Source organism: Apodemus sylvaticus, chromosome 13, assembly GCF_947179515.1.
Source record: "Apodemus sylvaticus chromosome 13, mApoSyl1.1, whole genome shotgun sequence".
Classification (NCBI taxonomy): Eukaryota; Metazoa; Chordata; class Mammalia; order Rodentia; family Muridae; genus Apodemus; species Apodemus sylvaticus.
This window is the reverse complement of record NC_067484.1, coordinates 20792664-20818491: the sequence shown is the minus strand read 5'-3', so window position 1 is coordinate 20818491 and position 25828 is coordinate 20792664. Positions and strand designations below refer to the sequence as shown.

At 39.0% G+C, this 25828-nt stretch overlaps 1 protein-coding gene across 7 annotated transcripts in view; it reads left to right on the top strand.

Moving 5' to 3' along the window:
• The window catches only part of Smad2 (SMAD family member 2), a 74473-nt gene that overhangs the window by 15692 nt on the left and 32953 nt on the right, over positions 1-25828 (top strand). For all 7 annotated transcript variants that reach the window (XM_052156020.1, XM_052156018.1, XM_052156019.1 and 4 more), the window contains one exon: positions 9815-10102. In XM_052156020.1, coding sequence (XP_052011980.1) covers positions 9867-10102 — 236 coding nt within the window. In that variant the 5' untranslated portion in view covers positions 9815-9866. The remainder of the gene's footprint in view (positions 1-9814; positions 10103-25828) is intronic.

Here is a 25828-nt window from a genome sequence, read left to right as displayed (position 1 = left end):
GCTGTAGTAAAACCTTGTGAGTTAGCTTCCCCTACAGCCAACCTAGAGGTAATAGTTTCTAAGTTATTTACACTTAGTATTTGTTTATTTCTTACCTGTTACTTATATTCCACTTTCCTTACCTAGTCTTATGAGACTTTTTTAAATTCATGTATTTTTAAAGGGAAGTATGGGTTGTACTAGACTGGTCTTGAACCTGTGGGCTTAAGAGATCATCCTTTGTAGCATCCCTGTAGCTGAGATCTGCTATGTAAGGCAGTATATCTGGATCCTTTATTATTATAATTCAAAGTTACTTTTATTATGCCTTTTAATGGGCTACTCTCTTTACCTGTAATCTACCTATGAGGTCAATTCCCCACTCAAACAAATGTCACCCTTTGAAGAATTAAAATAGAATATGTAGTTTGATAACTCAGTGGGGTAAGTAGATAGAAACGAAGAAAAATTGCTCGTAGGCAGGGATGAGAAAAACGTGAATAAATATATAGAAATTAGAAAATATAAAATAAAATTTTGTAAATTAAATGTGTCTATAAGCTTGTATCGCATTAGTTACTTTTCTTTTGCTGTGATAAAACACTGATCAAGGCAACTTACAGAAAGAAGGACTTCTGATGAGTCAGAATGTTTAATGGATCCAGAAAGAGCAAGCCTCCATCATGGGATGGTGTGGGTCAGCAGCCGCAGGCAGCCATGATGGCTGAAGCAGCAGCTGAGGGCATCTTGAGAGGCAAGTAGAAGAAACTACCTGGGTGTAGCATGAAGCTTTAGTGGTTAAGGTATAATGGTATTTGCCTCAGGCATATGCTACCAGAAGAAAACCAAAGAGCCCAAAAACCCAGTGTATTGAGGAGGACACTGTATGTAGAAATCCATTCCAAATAGGCTACTAGAGGTAAAATGTTAAATGTGTTAGCTAGACAAGTACAGGCTAAACCACATGGGATGATCTTAAAGGTAGAAGTGATGTATACCACTAAATAACACTTAGACTAGCTGGTTGATACATCTGAACACGTTGGTGTGAAATATTAAAGTATACAAAAGACCTTCAAAAATCACTTGCTGAATGGAGACATGTAAAGCTTATGAATATATACCTGGTGGTTGTGAACTAAGAGAAAAGACAGTGAATATGAACCAAGGGTGCTAGGAATAGGATCCTGAATAGTCAGCAGTGGCAGATGTCCCCAAAGTCCTTATCACAACCTCTGTATATGAAACCTAACTAAAATTAGAAGGCCCAGTATGTCATGTATTAGTAATAATTGAAAAGGCTCATGATTTCGGGAGGATTGGCAATTGGTTTAAGAACTTTGGTAGTACTTGGTAAAATTGGACCTGTGTGTTCTTTGTACCATTTCTCCTTGTAGATAGTATCTTTCAAGGTGATGGCTTTATTATGTTTTTAAAATCTTAGAAACAGAATCAAAATGTGTTACCTGTCTTTTTCCTTTTGACTTTCTAAAATTGGTAGGTCTTGGATCTGCTACCTTGATTCTCCTACTCAGTCGTGGTTCATTAGAGTACAGTATATAGGGAATGTCTCTGAAGAGTTACACATTAGGTTGCAGTGTGAAGTGTGTTTGCCATAAGACTTTCAGTTAATGTTTCAAAGTGCTTGCTGCAGGACAGCATTCACATAGTAAGGAACAGTATATGTACCAGACTCTCTAAGAGTGGGAAACTGGAACTCAGGCAGCTGCCAAGAGGAGAATCACGAGTGGGCTTGGGCTATGCACGGAGTGAGTGAGTAAGGGGATAGATCTGTATGTATAGGTTAGCACAGATAGTCGCAGAGTTTGAGGTTCAACATAAGCTTATAAAGTATACAAAACTGTGGATATACAGTGTGACAGAGCCCATAAGTGATCAGAAGCAGACAGGATAGTTCTTCCTGAGAAGTACCTGGAAGGAATGGGATTAGAATGATGTTTAGAGTTTATTAACTATATTTGGCATGCCTTATATTTGATTATTGCTCATACCTAACATTTCATAATGGGTCAAGGATAGCATTTAATATAAAGTGTGTGTTCTGGGAATGGAACTCAGGGCTGCTTGCACATGTTAAACCTGCCCTACCTCCAGTTGACAGTCTCAGAACCTTACTGGTTTGGGTTTTTCTTTTTTTTAAAACATCCATCTCAATAATAATGGTGCTTAGAGGAATAAGTAAATTTAGTAAAATGTATGAGACCTTTGAGGAAAAAATTTAGTGACATGTTGATGGAGATCCAGTTCAAAATAACTTCAGATACCACATTCTCATACACAGATTCCTTCTTCACAAAGGCACTGCACTTCTGACTGATCTTTTGTAGGGTTTTTATATGGAACTCATACATTCCAGAAGATAACATCAGAGCATGAAAAACCTCCCTAGTCATTTGGGGAGGATTTTTTTTTTTTGTAGTTTTTTGATTATTTTTTTGTTTAAAGAATGTACATTCTTGGGTGTCATCTACATCAAAAGTGGTTTATAAGAAGAACAGTTGAATACTGCAAAAAAAGAGGAATCGTGGTTCAATAAAGTATGTAGATAATGCTGTTTGCTAAAGTTAGGAGGGATTATTAATAATTAGAAGACTTTGCTAGAAACTCAGTATAGTCTGACTGTACCTAATCAAAATTTTCCAGTGAGTAATCTTGGACTCTTAGTTTTACTAAGATAGTTTTTAAACTGTCTTTGGCATCAAGGCTGACTTTCTGTTCTTTAAAAACCTGCATTATATAAGTATCATTTAGTTCAGGAAATAGAACCGGTAGCATTTGAACTTAGTTCTTGCAGATGCTAGCAAACAACATTAAAAACCCCTCATGTCCGCGAGCTTGCTGCCACACTATTGAAGAAAGCCTTTCTGTTCTGTAAATGACATGTTCACATTTTTTGTGGTATGATTAGAAGTTGAGTTTTATTTTGGTTCCATTTGTATTTAACTTGGAACAAATCACCATGTCTTGTCATTTTATTTTCAATGCATTTGCATTTCAAGCAATGGCTAAATACTTTTATTTAAAGTACAATAAACGACCATCCAATATTGTAATTAGTATTGCTGACAATGTTACGATATAATGTAAAAATCATCCAGAGAGTGTTGGCCAGCCTGCTTACTGTGATAAGGAAAGTTACTGCTGGTAATTGTTTGCTTGGTTCCAGATTGGTCATAATTGATCTGGTACAATAAGGGACACTGATATATTACTGCACAGGTCATGTGATTCAGATAACCAAAAACAGGTTTAAACTTAAGTTGTTTTCATTTCATATCTTCACCCCAAATAGTAAAAATCTGCAGGGATTTTTCTGATACTAAGGAGAATCTCTTAGAGTTTTTCCCTGATGGTCAAGAAGTTTAATTTTTATTTGTTTTTTGGCTAAATTTTTGTGACTGGAATGTTTGAACTCAAAGCTGTAGGCACAGATATTTTGCAACCTACTTTTAATAAGTGTTCAACCTGTTCGCTATCCCACTACAGCAGAGGTAGTGGAAGAAAAGAGTTATTAGGATGTGGGGGAAGTGGTTAGTTCTTTAGGGGTGAGCTCAATCTTCTTTGGCAGCAGTTCAGTTCAATAACAAACACCAAATACGATGACCGAGCAGCTGCAGGCAGTCCTCTAGGTAGGCGGGCGGGCAGGCGGGCAGGCGACCTGGCTGGCGGGTGGGCAGGCGGGCACTGGCACAGACTGGCAGCTGTAGTTCAATCCTGAAAAAGCCCAGTGACTCTCCACCCAGCCTGAGGAGAGGTAGCAGAAGCAGCGAGCTGCGGCAGGGACCTTGGGAGCAGTTCTTGGGCAAGTTCTCTCAGTGGCTGCCTTATTACAAGTTGAGTGAACCAATACATGTGTGATGTTAGCAAAGATTAGCAAGGTGGAGCAAACCAACCCAAGGCTCAGTGCTCTTCTCCACTGTCTGTGGGTTGTATTCATACTCCTTCAGCCTGGGTCTTTTCATGTGTTTGATATATCAAAACATAAAACATTCTTTCACCTGTGTCTACTTCAGGAAAACATTCTTTCACCTGTGTGCCCCAGCAAAACATCATTTGACATAACTTTCCAAAGAAACTAGAAGTTTCCACTTCACATAGTATAGAAACTTTTAAGGTAAAAAGTCTTAGAACTTTTCTTTTTCTAACAGTTTTTCACAGGCATACAGATCAGTCACTAATACAGAAAGATGATTTCTCCTGAAAGATTAAATTCTCAGTAGCACAACAGGTCAATGGCCACAAGGCAAGTCTTGGGGTTGACTGGCCTGCAGTTGTGTCTGCTAAGCTTGGTCTGCCTGTCCCTGTGCCCTTTCTGGCTTCTCTGGTTCTCCTGTATTTTATGTGGCCCTAGCTGTGTGACTGGCACATCTCCTAGTGTATTAGTGTGTATAAACTGATCCTGGGGCCTGCTCTGGAAAGCTGCCCCCCTGGTGTTCCTGATGGACTTGAATGTACCTGTATATACTGCCTGCCAAACCATACCAGAGCCTTGGAATCATAAATGCCCACATCCAGTTGGACATTAATTAGGCCGTGTAAGTTGTTTCTGAAATTACTAATTTAACAGTCTTTTTGATAAGCACAAAGACAACTTGGCTTTAACTGCTCTCATATTCTGACCATGCTTCCAGTGCCCACACTAGTGATTAGCTCCAAAACTGGTGACTTAAGAAGACATGGTGAACTCTTAGCTATTTGTTTGAGATGTCTGCTCTGGTGTCACTTCTGTGGTACCTCTCCCTTCCAAAGGTTGAATTGATCATGTTCTCTGTGCTAGGAAGAGGCTGTGTCACATGGCATTACACAGTTGGCTTCCCTGGAGCATACTCAATGGAACAGTAGGAACACAGCAGGGCCAAAAGGACCCTTTGCTTTCTGCTAGGGGCATGAAGTTATCAGGTGCCTGCCTTTTTGTCAAATGAAACTTGATGCGTTGCGGTGCTTGCTTATGTTTTATTAGTCAGCCCCTGTTGACAGTTTAACAGCTCCTGTTGCGTTCTGATTGTTTTCTTTATTGCCTTACAACTCCCTAGCTGAGCAAAATCTACTTGCCCACTGGGTCTGCTGTATTGCTAAGGAAAGTTCCAGAATCTTGTTAGCAACATTAGCTTTTTTTTTTTTGCTGTTGCTATTGTGAAAGCTGTCAGTGCTCCCCACAATACCATTATACTTCCAGTCCCTATCTACCAGTGAGTTTTGCTGAAGTTAGCCTTGACTCTCAGCTACCTGTATCACTATATTCTCAGTTGATACAAGTCTTTTTTTTGGTGGGGAGGCATGGTTTCATTTTTCTTTGAAGAATTTGTTCTCCATTTGTTATTTGGGGAACAGGGAGTATATGCTATGGAGTGCTTATAGGAGGATAGCTAGGAGTGGTTCTCTCCTTCCATTGTGTGGGTTCTGGGGAATGGAACTCAGCTCATAGCCGCCCCCCCCCCTTTCCTTTTTCTTGAATATGTCTCTGGGAGTATAATGGTATTGTGGGGAGATGCATGACTCTTTAGGAAAGCACTGTGTCATTTTATGCCTTTATCAGCAATGTTTCACATGCAGGGGTAAGCCATTGTTGTAAGGTAGGCCAAATGTTCCCCACAGATGTTTAGGCCACAGTGACCAGAACCTGTAAATGCTACTATATATGGCAAAACGACTTTATACATATAAAAACTCTAAGATCTTGAGATGGGGTTATTAGTTTGGATGATCTCGATAAATCCTAAATGTAGTCATAATGTCCTTAGTGAGTGAGAGGTTTAATGACAAAAAGGAGGTGGCAGAGTGTTGCCCTCATATGAGGAAGGAAAGGCACACAGAAGGACCCAGCCTGACTGAAACCTTGATTTAGTCCATTTGTGGGGGAATTTGGTACATCAGTGGCAGGCTACTAAGGTAGCCTGTGTTCTTACCAACACTTGATACTGTCCTAAGTGATGTGAAACAGTATTTCATTTTGGTTTTAATTTATTTTTCTGATAGTGGGTAGTACTAAACACCTCCTAGTAGTTCTATTACTCTCTTTTAATTAAATGTAATTTAATTAAATGTAATTTTTTCTCTTATTTAGCAAACTATATTTCTTTGTTTTGTTTTGTTTTTTCAGTTTTATATATTTTAAACTATAGCCATTTGCCAGATGTGCTGTAAAATTTCCCCGTCTGTGCTTGTCTACTTTCAGTGTAACTTTCATATGAGTTTTATTTAGCTTTGATGGTTTACTTTATAGGAATTTGTGGTTTTTAAGTTTTTAAGGTTATGGAAATACTGTCCTCCTAGAACTTAAGGTTCTGCCTAGTCATGAAGAATGATCTGAGGAAGTGGTAGATGTTTATCATTTACATATTGAAAAGTTGTTGACAAGAAGACTGACTTGGTACCTTAGTGGAAAGTAAGCTGTAAACTGTAGGCTCTTCCTGGACATACTGTTATGCCTAGAATTGTAAGCTTTCCCTTTGTGCCTACTCTGTAATACTAAGGCTTTTTGAGTTTTTTAGGTTTTTTTTTTTTTAAGTCTTGAAATGAGGTGATGTAGATCATTTAGTTTCTCTTTGAATTCTCCAAGTTGGTTTGACCATTCTCCATCTTTGTTTTCATGTGAGTCTGCCTTTCCCTTCTTGCTGGAGATGAAGGCCAAGCTTCCGTCTTGCTCTGCGGGCTCTGCCCACTACACTGCACTCGGCTGTAGCTCCACGTGCTGAGACATCGCAAACCAGGGAGACTAGACATTAAATAAGCATAATTAACATTTCTTCTTGAATGTTCTGGCATCTCCACCCTGCACACACCTTTGTGGTTCAGTTTGGATACTTTAATTTGGCCTGTGTTCAAGTTCACTGTATGAATGAATGCAGAATGACTTCAGGAAGTAAAGTTGGTGCAGATCCCTAGTTACAGGATAGTGCTGTGCGTCACGTGAGCATGGTGAGAGTGGGTGCAGGTGTCTGGGTCTGCGGTGAACAATAGACTGGAGAAAGAAAGCTAGAGGAATGGTTTCTGTGAAGAAGCTCATAGGGTGGGCAGATACTGGTTATGTGTACAGGGACGTGAGTGTAAAACATGGAACAGAAATGACTCGTAGCTCTCTCAGGTTGCCAATACCTCTGGAGGAAGTGGTTGTTTTAGGTGACTTTCAGGGCAGTCCTTTTATTGTCCTCAGTAGATAGAGCTGCAAAGAAATCGTAAACTAGTAATCCTAGTTCTAGAACTTTGGTATTATTTCGAACTTTTTCTCATATATAGTAAAATAATATAAAGGTAATACAAGTGACTATTTATTCAAACCAAGATTTTTAGTATTAAGAGACAGGGAAACAAGGGTTAATCAGAGTTACAGTTTACTAGTGGACACACACACCCCTTCCATATACATCTGTGAATATGAATTTATTTGGATAAAAGGGTTTTAAAAGATGCACTTACAGATCTTGAAATGAGATTGTTCTGAATTTTGTTGATAAGTGGCAAATGCCCTTATAAGAGTTTGTGGTGATTTATGACAGTAGCCCCAGGAAACTAGACATAATGGACATTAAAGTGAAATACTTAAACATTGAACCTGGCTTAGCTTAAATAAAGTAAATGTGTTTTAGGATAAATACACAGCTCTAGTTCATGAGGAAAAGTTCCTTTTAAAGAATTAAATCTAATAATAGGTGGACTAGAATTAGAAAGCAGTCCTAATAAATAGATCTGTCATTAAAGGGAGATCATATTGAATGAAGGATGAAGGAAGATGTTCTTAGCCTACAAACAGGTACAGTTTGTCACTAGCTGTTACAACAGGTAGGACATACAGTGTCTGGTTGTAGGTTGAAATATAATCGAAAGTGTGTATAGCTAGCCTCCTGTTGTTCAAATAGAAGAGTAGTGACACTACAAAGAACACACTTTGTAAACTCACATAGAGACTAGATGTTACTTCCTGAATCAGTTTTATGAAGAAAAAGAAAAGCAGATGATAGGAATTGTTCTAGATTTAAAACAACTCAGGAGGCAAGCTGTCCAAATCAGTTACATTGTCTGTTTTTTACCAGGACTTAAAACAACCATAATATGAAATTTCTTTTGAACTATCCAGGCAAATGGTAGGTAATAGATGATACCAGTCTCTCAAAAGGATCAAGAAGAGGATCTTTGTCCTTTGCTTATGGGTACTAAGTTACAGGGTTAAAATAACTATTTGAGACTGTGTGTGTGTGTGTGGTTGTTGTTGCTGTTTAAGGAAAATTAAGGTAGTACCATATCTTAGTCGTTGCAACAAGTGGCAGTATTGCTGCTTATAAAAGTAAATAATAGTGTATAAAATTGTGTTCCAACCAAGTCTTCCATCTTTATCTCTTTCTTGGAAATACCCCATGAAACAATAGATGCAGTTAATCAGGATGATAGAGACGTGGTATTAGGAAAATAACAACTTTAGCTCACAGAGAGGTGAAGGGGGTTCCTAGGACAGTAGTAATGCTTCAGGCCAAAGGAGGGTACTACACTCTAGGATGCCAGGCTGCATGCAGAATTAAAAACAGCTTGATTGACCTTTTAATTGAGAGACTGGCATAGAATAGGAAAATTTGGTGCTAAGTATATAAACATAAGCAAATGAAAAGACAAATTAATTCTGATAAGTACAACAAGGTATTAAAAATGTGCTTACATAGTAAGCTGCTGATCTCATCAGATAATTCTTAGAACTACAAATGTTTGTCTCCACCCCATCTCCCAGACAGGGTTTCTCTGTGTAACCCTGGCTGTCCTGGAACTCACTCTGGTATTAGGAAATACCAGAGATAAAGATGGAAGACTTGGTTGGAACACAATTTTATACACTATTATTTACTTTTATAAGCAGCAATACTGCCACTTGTTGCAACGACTAAGATATGGTACTACCTTAATTTTCCTTAAACAGCAACAACAATACCAGGCTGGCCTCGAACTCAGAAATCCACCTGCCTCTACCTCCCAAGTGCTGGGATTAAAGGTGTGCGCCACCACTGCCCGTCTTACAGATGGTTTGTATAGTGAGGAAAATAAGTAGCGACATAAAGGTGTTAGCCCATCATTTCCTTAGGGAATCAATAGCAAACACCTGAGGTTGATGCTTGGAAGAGTTCTTATAAGCCCGTTACTATACATAAAATAAAAGATATTACAGAATGACACTTTGATATAGGAATAAAAATATGCATAATTTTACTGTGTACATCATTAAATAAAGATGAAGAGGGTATTAAGATATATGGGATTAAAGGGATTTCTTAAAGCAGATGAAGTTGAGTAAAACCTTTTCTCTACAAGTTTGATCACTTTTCTTTCTTTATTCTTAATGAAGTGCAAAACTCTGTGAACATTGGGTGTGTATATATTTTTAAGTGTCCTCCACTCCTTACTGTTGGAGGGTGGGGTGATTAAACTCAGAGCCTCTTTATGTTAGGCAAGCATACTACCACTTAACTATTTCGTCTCCAAGACTGTTTTTCTTAAATATTTTGAGAGTAGACTAAAGTCCTAAAAATGTGAAAAACTTGGTGTTTGTGAAAATATCTTAAATCTTCATCAAGTGCTAATTTGAAAGGGTTAATAAAGAGAAATGGTCTTAGTAAAATGAATTGTCCAGAGCATTGACAAAGATTTTATTTGCAAAACTGTATTTGCCAAAGATTTGAATCTTCTTGATTTTCAGAAGAATTAAGTGCCATAATTCATTTAAAGTAGTGAAGATGGCATCTTCATCAGTATAGAAAGAACTTCAAATAAGAGAAGAGTTTGAATTTCTGTTGTATGCTGTAGCTTAAAAATACTGTTTCAATGTCTTTTCTAGGGTAGATTTACCTGACTGTTTCTGAGTGTGGATTGTTACCTTTGGTAAGAAAATGTCGTCCATCTTGCCATTCACTCCGCCAGTGGTGAAGAGACTTCTGGGATGGAAAAAATCAGCCGGTGGGTCTGGAGGAGCAGGTGGTGGAGAACAGAATGGACAGGAAGAAAAGTGGTGTGAAAAAGCAGTGAAAAGTCTGGTGAAAAAGCTAAAGAAAACAGGACGATTAGATGAGCTTGAGAAAGCCATCACCACTCAGAATTGCAATACTAAGTGTGTCACCATACCAAGGTAAGTGGGTGGGCACTGTGCTGGGGGAGGGAGCCTGCAGCACTTCATCTGTATAGAGGAATTATTAAAGTAAACTATTTTGTTCTGTTAAGCCTTGAGTATTTTAAGGATTATTTTCTTGAGTAGTGACTTTTAAGCAATACTGAGTGAGATATATTGTTTTATCTCTGTTACTTAAAGTTACATGCTAGTCTCATCTTGGTGCCTGAAAACTGACTAAATACTCATTGAATAGAAGTTAAACAAATACTCAAAACTACGACTGACAAGTGCTAGTTTCCTCCCGCCTTGGTCCATCAGTAAATAGTTAGGGAGGCTGCTGAGACACACTTTTAAGAAAAGACAGTAGACGAGGCAGCGTCTCAACTTGCATTGCAGTTGGAAGTTGGCTCAGAGGCTGGCATCTTACACTGGAAGGACCTGTTCTTAAGAGGTTGAAATTGAGTGTAATTGTAATTAATCATTCTATAGGTAGTACAGCACAACGGAGGCTTGTGACAGGTTGTTTTTAAAGTATATTCCAATGTTTTCTTTGTACATTATAGCATGTGACACTGTATGTATCTGCCCAGAAGACAGAATTTCCTGAGTGATGGCAATGTCTTAGGTGAGGGCTGGCTCTGTTTGTTTCCAGTGAGCTTTGATCACCTGATGCCTGTAGATAATGGGTCCCAATGTACCAGACTTTCTGCTTGGCAGATGTAGTAGTTTGTTTTCTGCCTTGTTTGATAGACTAATTAGCCATTTCTTTTACTATGTTTCACACGTATCTTAAGTTACTGGCTTGGTTTGTTTTTACATATGCTGATGATGTGCTTGGTATGTGTACCATATTGTTTTCTAGACAAATGGGGGTGTAGTGATGAGCAAATAGAAAGTTCCTGAGAGAGAGTTAGCCATTAAAGAAGTTTGAAATAGTAATGACCTCAAAAGAAGACAAGTGCAGTAATGGGATAGAGAGCAATCGAGGTTAAAGGTTAAAGAAGCTGCTTTGGCTTCCTAAGGTTTGAGCTGATCTCTAGAGAGCAGCAAATCACTGAGGCAGAGTCTTATAGCTGGAGGAAAGGGCCAGCATCAAGATTCCAAGGTAGTGAGCGCCTTCCTGCATTGAAGGATTCACATGGAGGGAGAATAAATTAAGAATTCACTTAGTATTTTAGGGACCTGGAGAAGTTTGAATGTTTGACTAAGTAGTAGAGGATCAAATGAGAATTGTTTTTTAAAATCTGCATTTTAAAAAAGATTATCTTAAGGTATCTTGGGCAGTGGACAAGTGCGGAGCAGGAAGAAGTGGTACTGTGTGAGTGAGTGTATTTAGGTGAACAGAAATGTGAAAATAAGTTGTAATGATATCACATTCTAGTTCAAGACAAGCAAGATTGGACTGATGGACTGATTCTCAGTGTGACTGCATTTGACCCATGTTTGGAAGTGGAGATCACTGGACTCTGTAGATGGGCTAAAATTAAGCCAAGATTTGATTGTTGGTTTTACTTTGTGTATTTGGTTGTGTTTTTGTTTGTAAAGATTTAAGTGCCCGATTGTTGGCTGATAAGCACTGGAATTGCTTGCTACTAAGGAGAGGAGGGGACTTAAATAATTTTCCAGGTATAGTACTTTTTGGGAAAGAACCATTCTCAGAGACTTTATCCAGAGGAAGCCGGGGAAGCCCCTGGGGAGTCTCTTTGGTGAAGACTAGAAATTAGTAGAGACTAGAAGATTGGAGAGTAGAAATTAGTGAGGAGGAACCACTGGGATGGATCTGGTAGAAGTTGGGAAAGGAAGGACTGGTGAAGGATTGTTCATTCCCTGTAAGCAGATGTGACCCTGAAGTAGCAAGGACACACAAAATGCTGTGAAGACTTGAGACTGTACTTGAGTGTGACTTGGAAAGATGGGATTGTTGAAAAGTATTAAAATCAGAAGACCTAGAAGGCAGCTTAATTTTGCTTATCTCTATAGGTTTTTTTTTTTGGTTTGTTTTTGTTTTTGCTTTTTTTTTTTTTTATGGTGCTAAGGATTAAACGAATATAGGGCCTGTGCATGTTTGCCAAGTATTCTCCCACTGAGGTACATCTCTAGTTCTTTCTCTCTGTCCCTCCCTGGATGGCCTTGAACTTGAGACCTTCCTGCTTCAGCCTCTCCAGGCTGTTAGGATTGTAGAAGGTGTGTTGAATCCAGCTTGGCAGTTCAAGTGTTGCATGCCAGCTTATGACACTTGTGGACACATGGAGGTCTGAAGCTGACATGGAAATGTCTTTTCCGATCACTTTTCCATAGTAGTTTTTTAGAGAATCTCTTACTGTACCTGAAGTCTGCTATTTCTGTGAGGAGGCGGGTCATGAAATTGTCTGGAATGGGAGTAAGATCCAAGTTTCCACTGCTGTTGGAGTGAGATGGGCCAGAGTGTCACTGGTGAATAGCAGGTAACAGTGCTTATTGGCGTGTTGTACGGCAGTCACCATAGCAATAGCCTCCCTTCTTTTGTATCTTGAAATGTGCTCTTACCTGATTAAATATTACCTTGTCTTTACTGTTAACATTTACTTGAAGTTTGGAAGTTTATTTGATTTACATGCTTTTTTAAAAATATATTTTTATTCTTTGAGAATTTTATGCAATTATTTTGATCGTTTCACCTTCCATTTCTCCCCAGATCCTTCCAGACCTACCCCCATATCCTTCTCACTGGCTTTCAACTTTGTGCTCTTAAAAGAACCCACTGATTCCAGTTTGTGCTGTTCATATACACATGGTTGTGGGCCATCCACTTAAGCATATTGGCCCTCAAGGGACCATACCTTAAAAATATGGACTCTCCCTCTTCCAGAAGTCATTATCTGTCAATAGCTGCTCTTTAGGGGTGGGGACTTCTGAGCCCCTCCCCACTCTGCTAGAGTGTTAGCTGCCTGTGTGGGTCTTTAAGCTGAATAAGTTCATGAGTATGGTAGTCCTGTCATGTTTAGAAGACACTTTTAATCCAGTCCCTCCCAGTTCCTGAGTCTTTTTGTTTGTTTGTTTGTTTTGTTTTGGTTTGGTTTTTTTTTTTTGGTTTTTTGGATTTGGTTTTTTCGAGACAGAGTTTCTCTGTATAGCCCTGGCTGTCCTGGAACTCACTCTGTAGACAAGGCTGGCCTCGAACTCAGAAATCCACCTGCCTCTGCCTCCCAGAGTGCTGGGATTACAGGCCTGTGCCACCACTGCCTGGCCCAGTTCCTGATTCTTAAAATATTTGTACTCCTTCTTCCCCAGCTGTCCCTGAGCCTGAGGGTGGTATGTCACTGATCTTCTTTCATGGCTGAAGTCACTCTACACACTGATCAGCTAGTTGTAAGATCAGCAATGTCAGCTGCGCACTGAAAGTCTCTGATGCGGGCTGAGAGAGGCATGGCATTGTAGAGATATAGAGGGCAGTTTGATACTGTGTCCGCTTCTTAGAACATGAGCCATAGGCTTGGCCAGAGTCACAGAAGCAGGTATGTGTTTCTTCTGTGGAGCAGGCCAGGAAACTCTGGTTGTCTAGTCACATTGATGCCACTATTACACCCACCCATGGGCATGTCTTGCCCTGTCATTATTGTGGTTCCCCTAGCAACCCACAATAGTGTCTTCTGGTACTATGAAAGCTAACCAACAGGAAAGAAGCTTCCTGGTCACTCCAGCCTAATTCATCATGCCCTGTGACCATAGTGTGCTGTTTTAAAATGTAGATTTGTTTGCATGGATTGTTGTTGATCAAAAAAAAAGAAAGGAAATACTATAGTTTCTTGCATTGTAGTTTGATGTTGCATATTTAAAACTTAAGTAGAAGTAGAAAAATTAAGTCAATTATTAGTCATTTCTTAACTATTATATATTTTTAAACAATAAATTTTAATTGAAATTCAGTCACCTCCTGTAGTGTAAATATGAAAATGAGAGGTGAGAGTTGAAAAAGGATTTTGTAGGTAATCTACACCCAATTTAAACAGTTATCTAAAAAGTGATAATAAATGTATTTAACCACATTTACTTAAAATTGCAAGTACGTTGTTAATAAAGTAAATTCCTTAAGATTTTACAAGCCTAAAACTACAGGGTCAATTGGTGGAAAACCTGCTGGCTTAAAATGTAACAAGTGCTTACAGCTGAGATACCTGTTGAATTGACTTGAAGCACTCTCCCCTTTGTGCCCTTTGCCCCACTAGTATTAGAATGGCATTAAAACTGCCCAGGACCACCTTGACTCTGCCCTTCTGCTCCTCTACCTCCGGCTGCCTCGGAGGGGCGGGAATTGGACCATTAGCAGCACTAGTTGCCTATCTGCATTATGATATGCAGTACCACAAATGGCTTAGAGCAACTCATGTAGAACTGGACCTCAGAGCCTAGGCCAAACAATGCAGTTGCAGGAAATACTTGTATCTCCATTTTTTTTATGATCTGGGAAAGGGAGAAAACTTAGTCATAAAATCAGAATGGGAATTGACTCAGGAACAAACAAAAAAACACAAAACCTTTTAGTATATTTTAGCTACAATAAAATAAAGCAAAATTAAACCCTCTGATGGGGCTGGAGCTATAAAATAATTCAAAACAAGTTACTGTAATACCTAACATTGCAGTATCATAGAGGACATCGCCATTGTGCTGCGTGTGTAGGAATGCAGAATTCTCTTTTTCAAGCTTACCTTGGAGATCATGTAATTGTTTCTTTAGTCTTTCACCTTAAGGGAACAGTGGAAGATTTCTCATGTTCTTACAATTTTTTTTACTTTAGACAAGGAAAGTTTGAAATTCTCAGTTTCTTGAACTCTGATAATAAAGAAAACTACCCAACCTGTTTTATGCCATGATTGAACAAGGATGGCAAAACCTACAACTGCTGATCTCATTTTTATACAAATGCAGAGTTACAGATACTAACTACAGTTCATTAGTTTGTTCAAACAAAACCCAGATAATTACTGCAGGACAAGGTGAAGTTTATCACACAGTAAAGGGTGCCCTATGGCAGTAAGTCTCCTTACCCAACACACTTAGGTTTAAAAAGGACGTAGGCATCATCTTGATGAATCAAGAAAACTTTCTATTAGACTCACTATTTATACTGGGGAATCTAAAAATAAGTATATTCATAGTTTGAAGAGTGTATTTAAAATGTTAGGTTTAAATGATAATGAAACTTTTAGAAGAGAGGTATACCAAATTTTTTAGTGGTGGTTATTTATGGATGGAGAGAAAAAAAATGCTCTATAATCTTTTCCTAATGTCATATGTAAAAGTGTGCTTTACTCTTAGAGTTAATACAATTGAATGTTTGAATAGGATTTATGGCAATCTAATTCTTGTCTTCTTAATACTTCTTGTTTGGGCTGGAGAGATGGCTCGGCCATTAAGAGCACTGACTGCTCCTCCAGAGATCCTGAGTTCAATTCCCAGCAACCGCATGGAGGCTCACAACCATCTGTAACAGAATCCTATCCCCTCTTCTGGTGTGTCTTTGGAGGGCTACAGTGTACTTATATAAAAATAAATAAATCAAAATGTGTGTGTGTGTGTGTGTGTGTGTGTGTGTGTGTGTGTGTGTGTGTGTGTACCTCTTGTTCACTTTTTATATTTTTCTCTGTATCATCACAATTTGTAGTTCAGGTGCTGCTGAAGTTATTAGCACTGCTTTTGGTGTTCTTTGAAGTCATTTTTTTCTGTTAAAGAGCAATTTGAACTAGACCTGGTAGCCTGTAGTCTCAGTTCTTAGAGGCTCATGAATGCCACAAAAGTCTGAGTTATATACACAGCAAGACCCTGTTTCAAGAAAGAGAAAACAAAATCTAATTAAAAAATTTAAAAGATGAGACTGTTTTCTTAGGATTCTTTTACATGCAATGCGCGCACACACACACACATACATTGTGACCCCAGAAGAATGTAAGAGAGTGTTACTTAGAACCATGGAAGCAGTATGTGTGCATGGTTGAAAGTCAGCCTGGAGTATACTGTTGGGAAAAGTTTCACACCCTCTTCTCTGTCACCCAGTGTTTCTGTCCCTACAGGATAGTAACTTTCTAGTGTGGTCATTGATACTTGGTGGGTTTGTTTGTTTGTTTTTGTATGTTTGTTTGTTTTTATTTTTGCATCCTTTAAACTTTAAACATCAGAGAAAATCAAAAGAACTTTGTTTAGACTGTCAACTTTCTTTTCTGGCTTCCTATTCGTAAGCTGGATAGTCACAGAGAAGTCATTTGGAACTCAAACTATGGTATTCTTTTATTTTTCTTAAACACTTGAGAAGAGACATTCCCATCTATGCATGGTGGGACAAGTGTGGTTCTGTGTGAAGCATTGATTGGGGAGTTCTGCATTGGTTTTAGATTGCCTGGCTTTGAATTAGCTTACTCAGTCCTGAGAAGTGGATCCCAGCGCAGTGAGCGTGGCTGCTGTTTTATTGCTACCTTGCTTGGGAAAAATGGTGTTGCAGTGTGACTTTGACAGGCCAGTGTCTGGCCCACCCGAGGGAGTGTGAGCATGGTAAGCTCCATCCATACATAGTCCATCTTTTCACTTTTTCTTTTATGGTTTTCAAGCAAATATGTATTAAACATATTTAATATCTACCCATCATTTAGGTAGGCAACATTGTGTTACATATAATTTAATTCAAATATGTACTTTATTTGTAAAATCAATGAAAGCAATGAAACTATAAATTCAAAAGTAGAACTTTGAGGTTGTAAGTAATGATACCTTTTATCAGCCTTAGCATGCAATTATAGTTTTTATATGTTCTGTTTATAAATTGTGAAAGTGCTTGGGTTGTGGTTAAGGATCCTGTAAAGTACATTGAAGGGCACTTTTGAGACTCGATGGTTTCCAGATCCCTGCATTTATGGTTTTTAGGTTTTTTTGTAAGGGGGTCTCTTGTTATAATACATTCAAAGTCCTTTTGTAAATACCACACATTCAGGCATAGAACTCTGTGTGTGTGTGTGTGTGTGTGTGTGCCGCCACATGCCACAGCATTTGTGTGGCGGTTAGAGGACAACTTCAAGTGGCACCCTTGCCTTCACTGTGTATGAGACAAGACTTATTTTTTTCCATTGTGTGTGCCAGGCTAGCTGGGTCCACAAGTGTTTAGGAATTTCCTGTCTTTGCCCATGTTTTTTGCAATAAGTGCTATTGCCTACAAAGTCAATGTTCCAGCCCACACAGGACCTTTTTTTTAATCACTACTTGATCAGAGAAAACACACCTACGTTAGGACTTTTGTTCATTTATAAAAATTAATAGCCCCTATAATACTAATTTTTAACATCTGAGGCAAAAAGCATGATTCTTCTTGTGTCATAATATATTGTGTTGGCTTTAGTGATAAACTCAGTCTAGCTAAAGTAGTAATGACAACCCTTTTGTTTTCTTAATATCTTTAATCTGTTTTCGGTTTTAACTGGAGCCATTTCAGTTTGTCCACATCATTCCTGTATGGCTAACTGCACTTTGGGAAGATGATTATCATTCAAGGTATCATCTAAGAGTAGTGTTTCACTCTTTCTTCCTGTTTGTAGCATACTTAGAGGCATTGCCAGTACATCTTGAAGGAGTTGTCTTTTCCTTTAGACATGAGGGGACCTGGGTGTTGCGCTCAGGCTGTCAAGCTTCAAGCCATCCCCTCGCCATCCCACAGAGCCATTTTGATGGCTTAAGGCTCCCTATAGTTAAACTTCTTACTCATGTGTAGACTGTGTAAAATGGGTTCAGAAGAAGAGTCCCAGCATGAGAACTTGCTTGGAGAGAGTAGGATCTGTGATCATACGTCTCCTTCCCTTCAGATTGAAGGCCTTCAGAATGGCTTCTCAGGTTGTTAGGTGTCTGTGCTGAGGTTTGAGAGATGTGTAAACTAGCGCCTGACTTTTTGGAGAAACCTAAAAAATGAGAGACCGGCCAGAGCTGTCCTTTGTATTGTAAGGAAAGGTCCTGATGAAAGTGGCCTGCCTTTTTGGGTATGATGGTCAAAGGTGTAAGAGTCATTCCAGGAACTGGAAGATAGTGAAAGCTACATCAAAAGGAACAACTTTAGGTCTGCATAGTCTAGGCAGAGCAGCAGCCTGAGAGGTTAGTCCCTGAGCTATTAAGTCAGCATTGGGGTGCTTGCTTTCTGCAAGATCTCACCTCACCCTGTCACTCAGAGCCCTTCCTGTTTGTTAGTCCTGAACTTGGAGGCTGTAAAAGTGACACCTGAACTATCCTGAGGAATACAGTTAAATGTGGGACAATTTTTTTATTTAGAGCAGGCAGAAAATTTGGTTTCTAAAGATACTTGTCCCATATACGTGTCTGGACATGCCTAGAAACCTCATGATAACTTTAGGAAATAGTTTTGACCAGAGCTTGTTGGGAAATAGTACTGGGCAATAGGAGGGCTCCCAGCCAGGGTCAGCTTGTTCCATGTGCTGTCTTCCTTTGGAACTGAGAGTTCCAAGTTGGTAGCTGGGGACAAAGGGAAATACAGGTTGGAGGGACATCACAAGCATCTGTAGGCAACTGTGTCATTTTAGCAACTTAAACTATTTGACTACAGAAGTCTGTTAAGTTATCCAATGATACTTTATTCTTAGAGGCTACTTTATCATAAATCATCTTTACTTGGAATTTTCCTCTATTACCATCACTCTGTCACAGTGTGTGTGCACGTGTGTGTGAACACTTGTGTTTTCAGGTATAGGGAAGACAGAAGGACAGTGATGTCTTCCTGAATCACTGTTTACCTTATTTTTGAGACAAATTTCACTGAATTGGAACTCACTGTTTCAGTAAGTCACAGGATGGCCTGTCTGTCCTTCCAGGTGTCTGCTGTTGTGCCTGTCTTGTTCCTGTGGGTGCTGGGGTCCAAACACAAGTCTGTCATGTTTGAATGGGAAGCACTTCACCAACTAAGGCACCTCTCAACCTTGCCTTAATCTTTATTCAAAACTCCGTTTTGGGGTTTTTGCAGGACATATTATGGGAGGTGTTGTTTTGATGCTCTTGAAAAATTGATCAATAAATCCTGAAATAAGACTTGAAACATGTTAGGAAGCACTGACTGAATCATTCATCTTGGCATTTTTCTTTTAAAACTTTTAGTATATTATATGAAAACATAACATAAAAGAGTTTTCCCAATCCAGGCGTGATGGTTCATGTCGTTAATCCTGACATTCCAGAGGCTGAGGCAGGTCAAGCTCTGAGTTGGAAACCAACCTGGCCATAGAGAGTACAGGCCAGCCAGAGCTATGTAGTGAGACATTGTCTCAAATAAATAAGTAAATAAATAAATATATATGTACATATATACATAAACAAATACATAGAAATAAATACATATACATTGCCTGTGTATATGGTATAATATATATAAATATATATAAATTTATATATATATAAATAATGCTTATGGTATTTGTATTAGCAGATGTAGATAAGAGGTACTCTACCTAAATATTTTGTTCTCTTTGTGTGAAACCCTTGTAATTTAAGCGAGAGCTTATTTCTATTCGGTGGTGTGCTAATTTTAGAACACTTGTTATTATATTATAAAACATGTAGGAGAGTAGGTATGTAGAAGTCAGGACAATTTACAGCAGTTCGTTATTTTACTGTATGGGGGTCCCAAGATTTGAAATTAGGTCATCTGGCTTGACCTGATGCTGTTTCCCCCAATGAGCCATCTCTCAGGTCCATTAAAGCATTGCAGAACTGTGTGCTTTGACTTTTACAAGAGTCCATTCTTTATTGTTGTCCCTTCTTATGTGTGGTGTATATTTCAGATTCTTCTGCATCTAATTTGAAAGTTAAATGATGCATTTTTTATTAGGATTTTTCTTCAATTTGTGACACTGTTTTTTGAATTGTTTAAACTGTATGTAAAAAAATTAGAAAACCACCTGCTGTATTGGTAAAGTTAAAGTCTTTGTATTCTCTTCAACATTAGCTATATTTTTTAAGGAAAAGTTAATTTTCAAAGGGTTTAAATAATCCCACAAACCATTTTTAGACTTGATATTAGATCTTTTCCCTGGCCAAGGATGTTGTATGTTTGTGGGAGACCTGTTGTTAGTTTTTGAGGTCAAGGAACACCTGTGAGGATCTCCAACAGCACTATGACAACACTTAAAGTTAGACATGAAAAATACTGAGGATAGACAGGTGCCCTTTTGGGTCTTTCAGCATCAAAGAAGGGCTGTGCCAAACCAAAGAAGGGAACTGGTGTTTGAGTATAATCTGTACTATACTCACAGTGCAAAATTAGTGTTTAGCTTTCAAAATGTAGTCATTGCAACTCACTGGTTTAATGACAGAAATTTGTAGATTAAGGCCTGTTGCTATATTTTTCCAACCCAATTATCTGATAAAAGAAATCTCAACTCAATCAGTAATAATACAAGTTATAAGCCTAGATTGGGCAGATATCCCACTACACTACTCTATTCTCATATAACTTGCCACAAGCTTCTCTCCAGCCTCTCCTTTGATCCTCTGTAATTCCCCCCCCCATCCTTTTCTCCTCCCTCAAACTGTCAGCTCCTCCCCCTTTCTCCTGCCCAATCATTGGCTGTAGCCTTTATTTGAAAATTTGAGGGGAGAAGGTTCTCTAGGCTACTCCTTATCAGCAGCCCCTCCCAGGAGTGGAATTAGCATCAAAACACAAGCCCCGGGCTATCAACAACAAAGGCCAGAAGCTTCTTAACAAAATTCATAGTCTGTTTAAACTTCCAGCAGATTGGAGTCTATCTGATTTAGGACTCTGAAGAAAAGTGATGGCATTCATACATTTAATTACAGAAGACCTTAATTTCTCTAAGATTAATAACTAGACAGAAATACCTATTGTGTCTCAGTTCATTATTTTTGTGGAGGAACTGATTAGTTCTGTGAGTTAATGGAAAGAAAGATGGAGCGGCTCACTCTTCTTTCTGTGACATGATTGACAAGGAATAAGCAAGTGAGTAAATCCAGCAAGCCTGTCCCTTACAGACTCGTCTGTCTGAAGCCAGTAATAGATTTATAAATACCAGTTCAGACAAACTAAAACACCTAGGAATACAGTTTTCTTAAAAGATAGAAGATCTTTATATGACATTCTTTAATAAAGCTTTGCTAAGAGAAATCAAAGGAAAACGCAAGGAAGAATCGGTTTTTCTTTAGCATAGACAGGGTATGTCTTCTTTCAGACTGGTCCTGTGACACTGAAGCAGCACGAGGTGGGAGGGAAATGAGAGCAGACACATTAGGCAGCATCTCCCAGGTGGAGGAAGACAGTGAATGGTCTGGTAGTTTTGCTTTTATGCAGGGCAGCTAAAGTTCCAGTGTAGCAGCCACTGTGTTTCTGTCCATTTGATTCCAGCCAACCAAAACAGAGATTGATGGTGGAGAATGTGACTAACCATAGAGTCTTCACAGACTCCCGGGTCCAACTCACAACCCGCAATTACTGAACGACAGGGAAAGAAAACTTGTCTTTGTTCCTTGTGGTGTGGCCAACCAAGACCACACCTTAGATATTGAAACTGCCAGGTGATAACTTGACAGATAAATCAATGTTTCTTAGTTGAAATATTTAGTTGTATTAGTTAATGGACTTTAATACTTCAGTGTGGTACTGGCATAAAAAGAAATAAGTGGTGTAAAATAGATTGAAACATGTTTGAGGGCTGAGGAAGTGGTTTAGTGGGTAAAAGTACTTGCCACCAGGCCTAAGGTTCAACACCTGAGCTCATTCCCCAAGACTCAGGCACATAGTGAAAGATTCCTTTGCCTTTGCCTGCCCATGCTGGGGCTAAAGGTATGCTGCTGTGTGTGGCCTACATTGTAGCTTCTTCAGCTATAAAATGGCATATAATAACATTTTAATAGATTTGGCTTTTGTCAGTGTTTTTACTCATTGTTTACCTGTATCTTTTTCTAATCTGTTAAGATAAGGATTTCAGAACTGTTTTGTTGGTGCCATAGAAGGACCATGAGTCTATGGAGGGGACTGGGAAGAAGGCGTAAGCAAGCTTGAGGACTTGAGATCCACCCCAGCACTTTTGGGGAAAGGGGGCAGAGAACGCTAAAACCCTGGCACTCAGTAACTGACAGCCAGCCTAGACAACTAGGTGAGTTCCAGGCCAGTGAGAAACCCTGTCATAAACAGAAAGTGGACCACCGGGTTGGGGAGATGGCTCAGCCTGCTCAAGCCTACAACCTGAGATCAGACTCCTAGAAGCCATGTAAAAACCAAATGCAGGAGCAGCAGAGTCTGCTGCCTCAGCATATCCTCACTGGGAAATGCTGAGGAGGGAGGTGGAGGCAGGAGACTCTCCAGAAGATAGTGACCTGTTAGTGTCTGAGAGGTCTTTTGGGGAAAGAAAAAAGGTGTCGAGGACTAATGCTTGGTTGTCCTTTGGTGTCAGCAGGTATCACAATGTAGCTCAGGGAAAACAACTCCCAAGGCCTGTATATGTACACTTCTTCAAAGTCTTGCCCCCCCCAACCTCAATTTGCTCAGTTTTCAACTTACTTTTAATTTTTCCATGGGGTACCCTATATCCTTACCCACTTGGATATGCAGAAGAAGCATTCATTCTCTTTTGACAAAGGTTATAAAAAAACACATGAGTCAAGCAAGTTGTTTTCTGTTGTATACTATGCAGATAACATGAATAGTAAAAGTAGTTTAAAGCTTTATTAGGTTCTAAGGATTGTGTCTTCTTTTGCCCAAAGTTAGTGCTCATTTTTTTTTTCTCTTTTTGTTCCCCCCTCTCCCTGACTACTCCTCCCCAACTTTAAATTCAGATCCACTTGTGTCTGCTTTTTGAGTTCTGGATAAAAGGAATGGCTACTTCTCTCCTGACCTGATCTGACTTGTCCTCCCCCTTCCCTCCCCTTCACTCTCCTCTCTTCCCCCCCCCCTTCTGTTTATATATGGTACTGGAAATTAAGCCCAAGATCCTTACACATGCTAGGTAAACATGCTACAACTGGAAGAAGACCTCAGTTTGTAGCTCAGGCTTGCTTTGAATTTGCTATGTAGCCCAGGCTGGCCTAAAACCTGAAACTTTTCCTGTTGGCTTCCAGTGCTAGTATAGCAAGTTTGAATACTAGGAGGTCCAGAACCAAGTGAGTGCTTTCTTGAACTCAGTTCTAACTGCTTCTTTTTATTTTTCAATAATATGTATATGCATACATTTAAAAAGTATATGAATATAAACATGTTTGGATATTTGAAATGAAGTACAAAGTGTTAGTTTATAAAATATGTCTTCTAGGATACATCTTATAAATTGTGTTAGATTTGAATTTTAAATTGAGCTTCAAATATAAGCTTATTGTGTTAGATGAATAAAAAACTTGTAATTTTTTTTTGTTTGGTGGGTTGGTGGGGGTAGTGGGGGGTGTGCTGTGAACACAGATGCCACAGTGTATATGTATGACAACTTTCAGGAGTTAGTTCTTTCTTTCCACATGGCTGAAGCAGTCTACTGTGTCTCGCTGCGTGTTCCAGGCTACCTGACCTGCCAGTCTAGAGCTTTCCAGGAGAGTTTTCAGTCTCCATCTCCCATCTGACCTTAGCAGTACTGGGATTACATAACTGGACGCCTGTACATGCAGGGATTGAACTCGGGTTGTCAGGCTTTTGTGGCAGGTACTTCTGCTACTGAACTGTTATGCAGGCCTAGGGAAATTTCAGATGTATTATAGTACTTCCTTCCTAATAGTGAAATTTGATAAAGACTTCTTTTTGAGTTTATTGCTGAATAATTCCGTGCACGCAATGATAATTAGTATGGATGTATGCTGATGAATAAGGTTGTCATGTTTGTGTCCTTGAGATTTTAATAGATGTTCTATTTCTTTTCTCCGTACTGTGGAGAGCTGGGGTGGGGTAGCTGAGTGGCAGAGTGCTTCCTCTAGTGCACTAGTACAGTGTGGTTAGTGTGTGGAAACCTTGGATTCAGACTCACCACACACCCTCACATTTGAATTCTTTCACTTTCATACACTTCAGACTAGTTTCATCAACTGCAGTGTCACAAAATGTTTTGCAAAGATAATGGCTGTAATACATTGGAAAAACATGAAAAACATGGACCATGTTAAAGAAAACTAGGCATCATGATATGGAGTCATTTTTATCTGTGAATGCAGTGTATATTTACAGCTTTAAAAAATGTCTCTATTTGGCTGCTTCTAAAGTTGTACATGTTTTGTTGAATCTTTTTCTAACTGTATTACCCTTTTATACTTAATTTATAACTGGGGTATTGGGAATGATTTTATTATTTGCTTTTATATCCTACATCATTGCTCAGTTCACCAGTCCATTGTACAGGCTCTTCATAGATACCCTAGGATTTCTGTATAAAATTTAGGTATTTGTCCCAAGAAAGCAGTTAATATTTCTTCCTTTTTCTACAGATTTTGTTTTTAATTTTTCTTTGTTGTACCAAGTAGGACCTGCCATCCGATGCTGGTCTCACATCATTTTCACAAAATTTTAAAACACCAATTTGATTTTTTTTTTTTTTTTAATGAATGAAAATTGAACCCAGGGCCTTCCTTTTTGAGTACTGGGGATTGAGCCCATGGCCAGCTCTCTCTCCTCATTCAAGCAGTACCTCTACCACTAAGCTGTGTCTCAAACTTCTTTTTAATTCTCACAAAATTGCCATGGTAGGTATTCAACTTGGAATCCTCCTGCCTCAGCCTCCTCAGTAACTGGTATTACAGGCCTGCAACACGAAGCCTGGTTCAGAGTTGCTTGTTTTGAAGTGTTTAAGCTGTACTGCCCACCCACCTCTCCAACATTTTTATATTGTGGTATGATTATCATTTAAAATATTTTAAAATGTATTTTGTGATTTCTTCTTTCAGTTAGATTCACTCAGTTATTCTAAAGTTAATTGACTTTTTATGACACCAGTGTGTGTGTGTGTGTGTGTGTGTGTGTGTGTGTGTGTGTGTGTGTGTGTAAATACTTTGTGTATATTTGAATTGTTAACATTGTACAGGTTTTCTGTGACTTGCAGGTGAGTAGGGTATGTATGTCCTGTCTGTTTAAAGAATTACTGAGATTGTTCCTGTATTGATTTCTTACTGATCTGTCAGGTTTTGCTTCCTGTTTTGTTACACCTTTTCTTCCTATGGGACCTGGTAGGAATAGAGCAGCAGCCTCCTGCAGGAGAGAGAGCACCCTGCCCTCAGCTATATCCCCAGCCAACATGTATCTTGGGTCTGACTTTAGAAACTTTCAGGACTGTTAGTGTCTTATGTCTTTTTTTTTTTTTTTAATCTTTGTCTTAAATATTTTATCTTTAGTCTTAAATATTATTGTTTTGGAATTTGGAGCTATCTCTTTTGAATTCTAAGTCTTGTCAGTAAGGAACTTACAGACATACTTGGAAGGAAGCTCAAGGACACTTTTATTATGAGTTCAGAGAAGACCAGGACTGGATATCTGTCCTGGCAATTACAAGAGAGGGAGAGACAGAGACAGATATAGACCACATGGAGGCAGAATAGGAGAAGGCCTTCAGAGAAAGTGAAGAACTCCTAAGGATCTCAGAAAACTGTGCTCAGGCTTTGGCCAATATCTGAAAGAACCAGGAGATGGAAAAGAAGGAAAAGGAAAAGTTACACTTCCCTGGGTAACAGGAAAGAGTGCAAGTCCCAGAGCGCTGCATGGTGGAAGCATCGTAAGTGGCTTTGTGCGGAAGGGTTTCCTGGGATGGC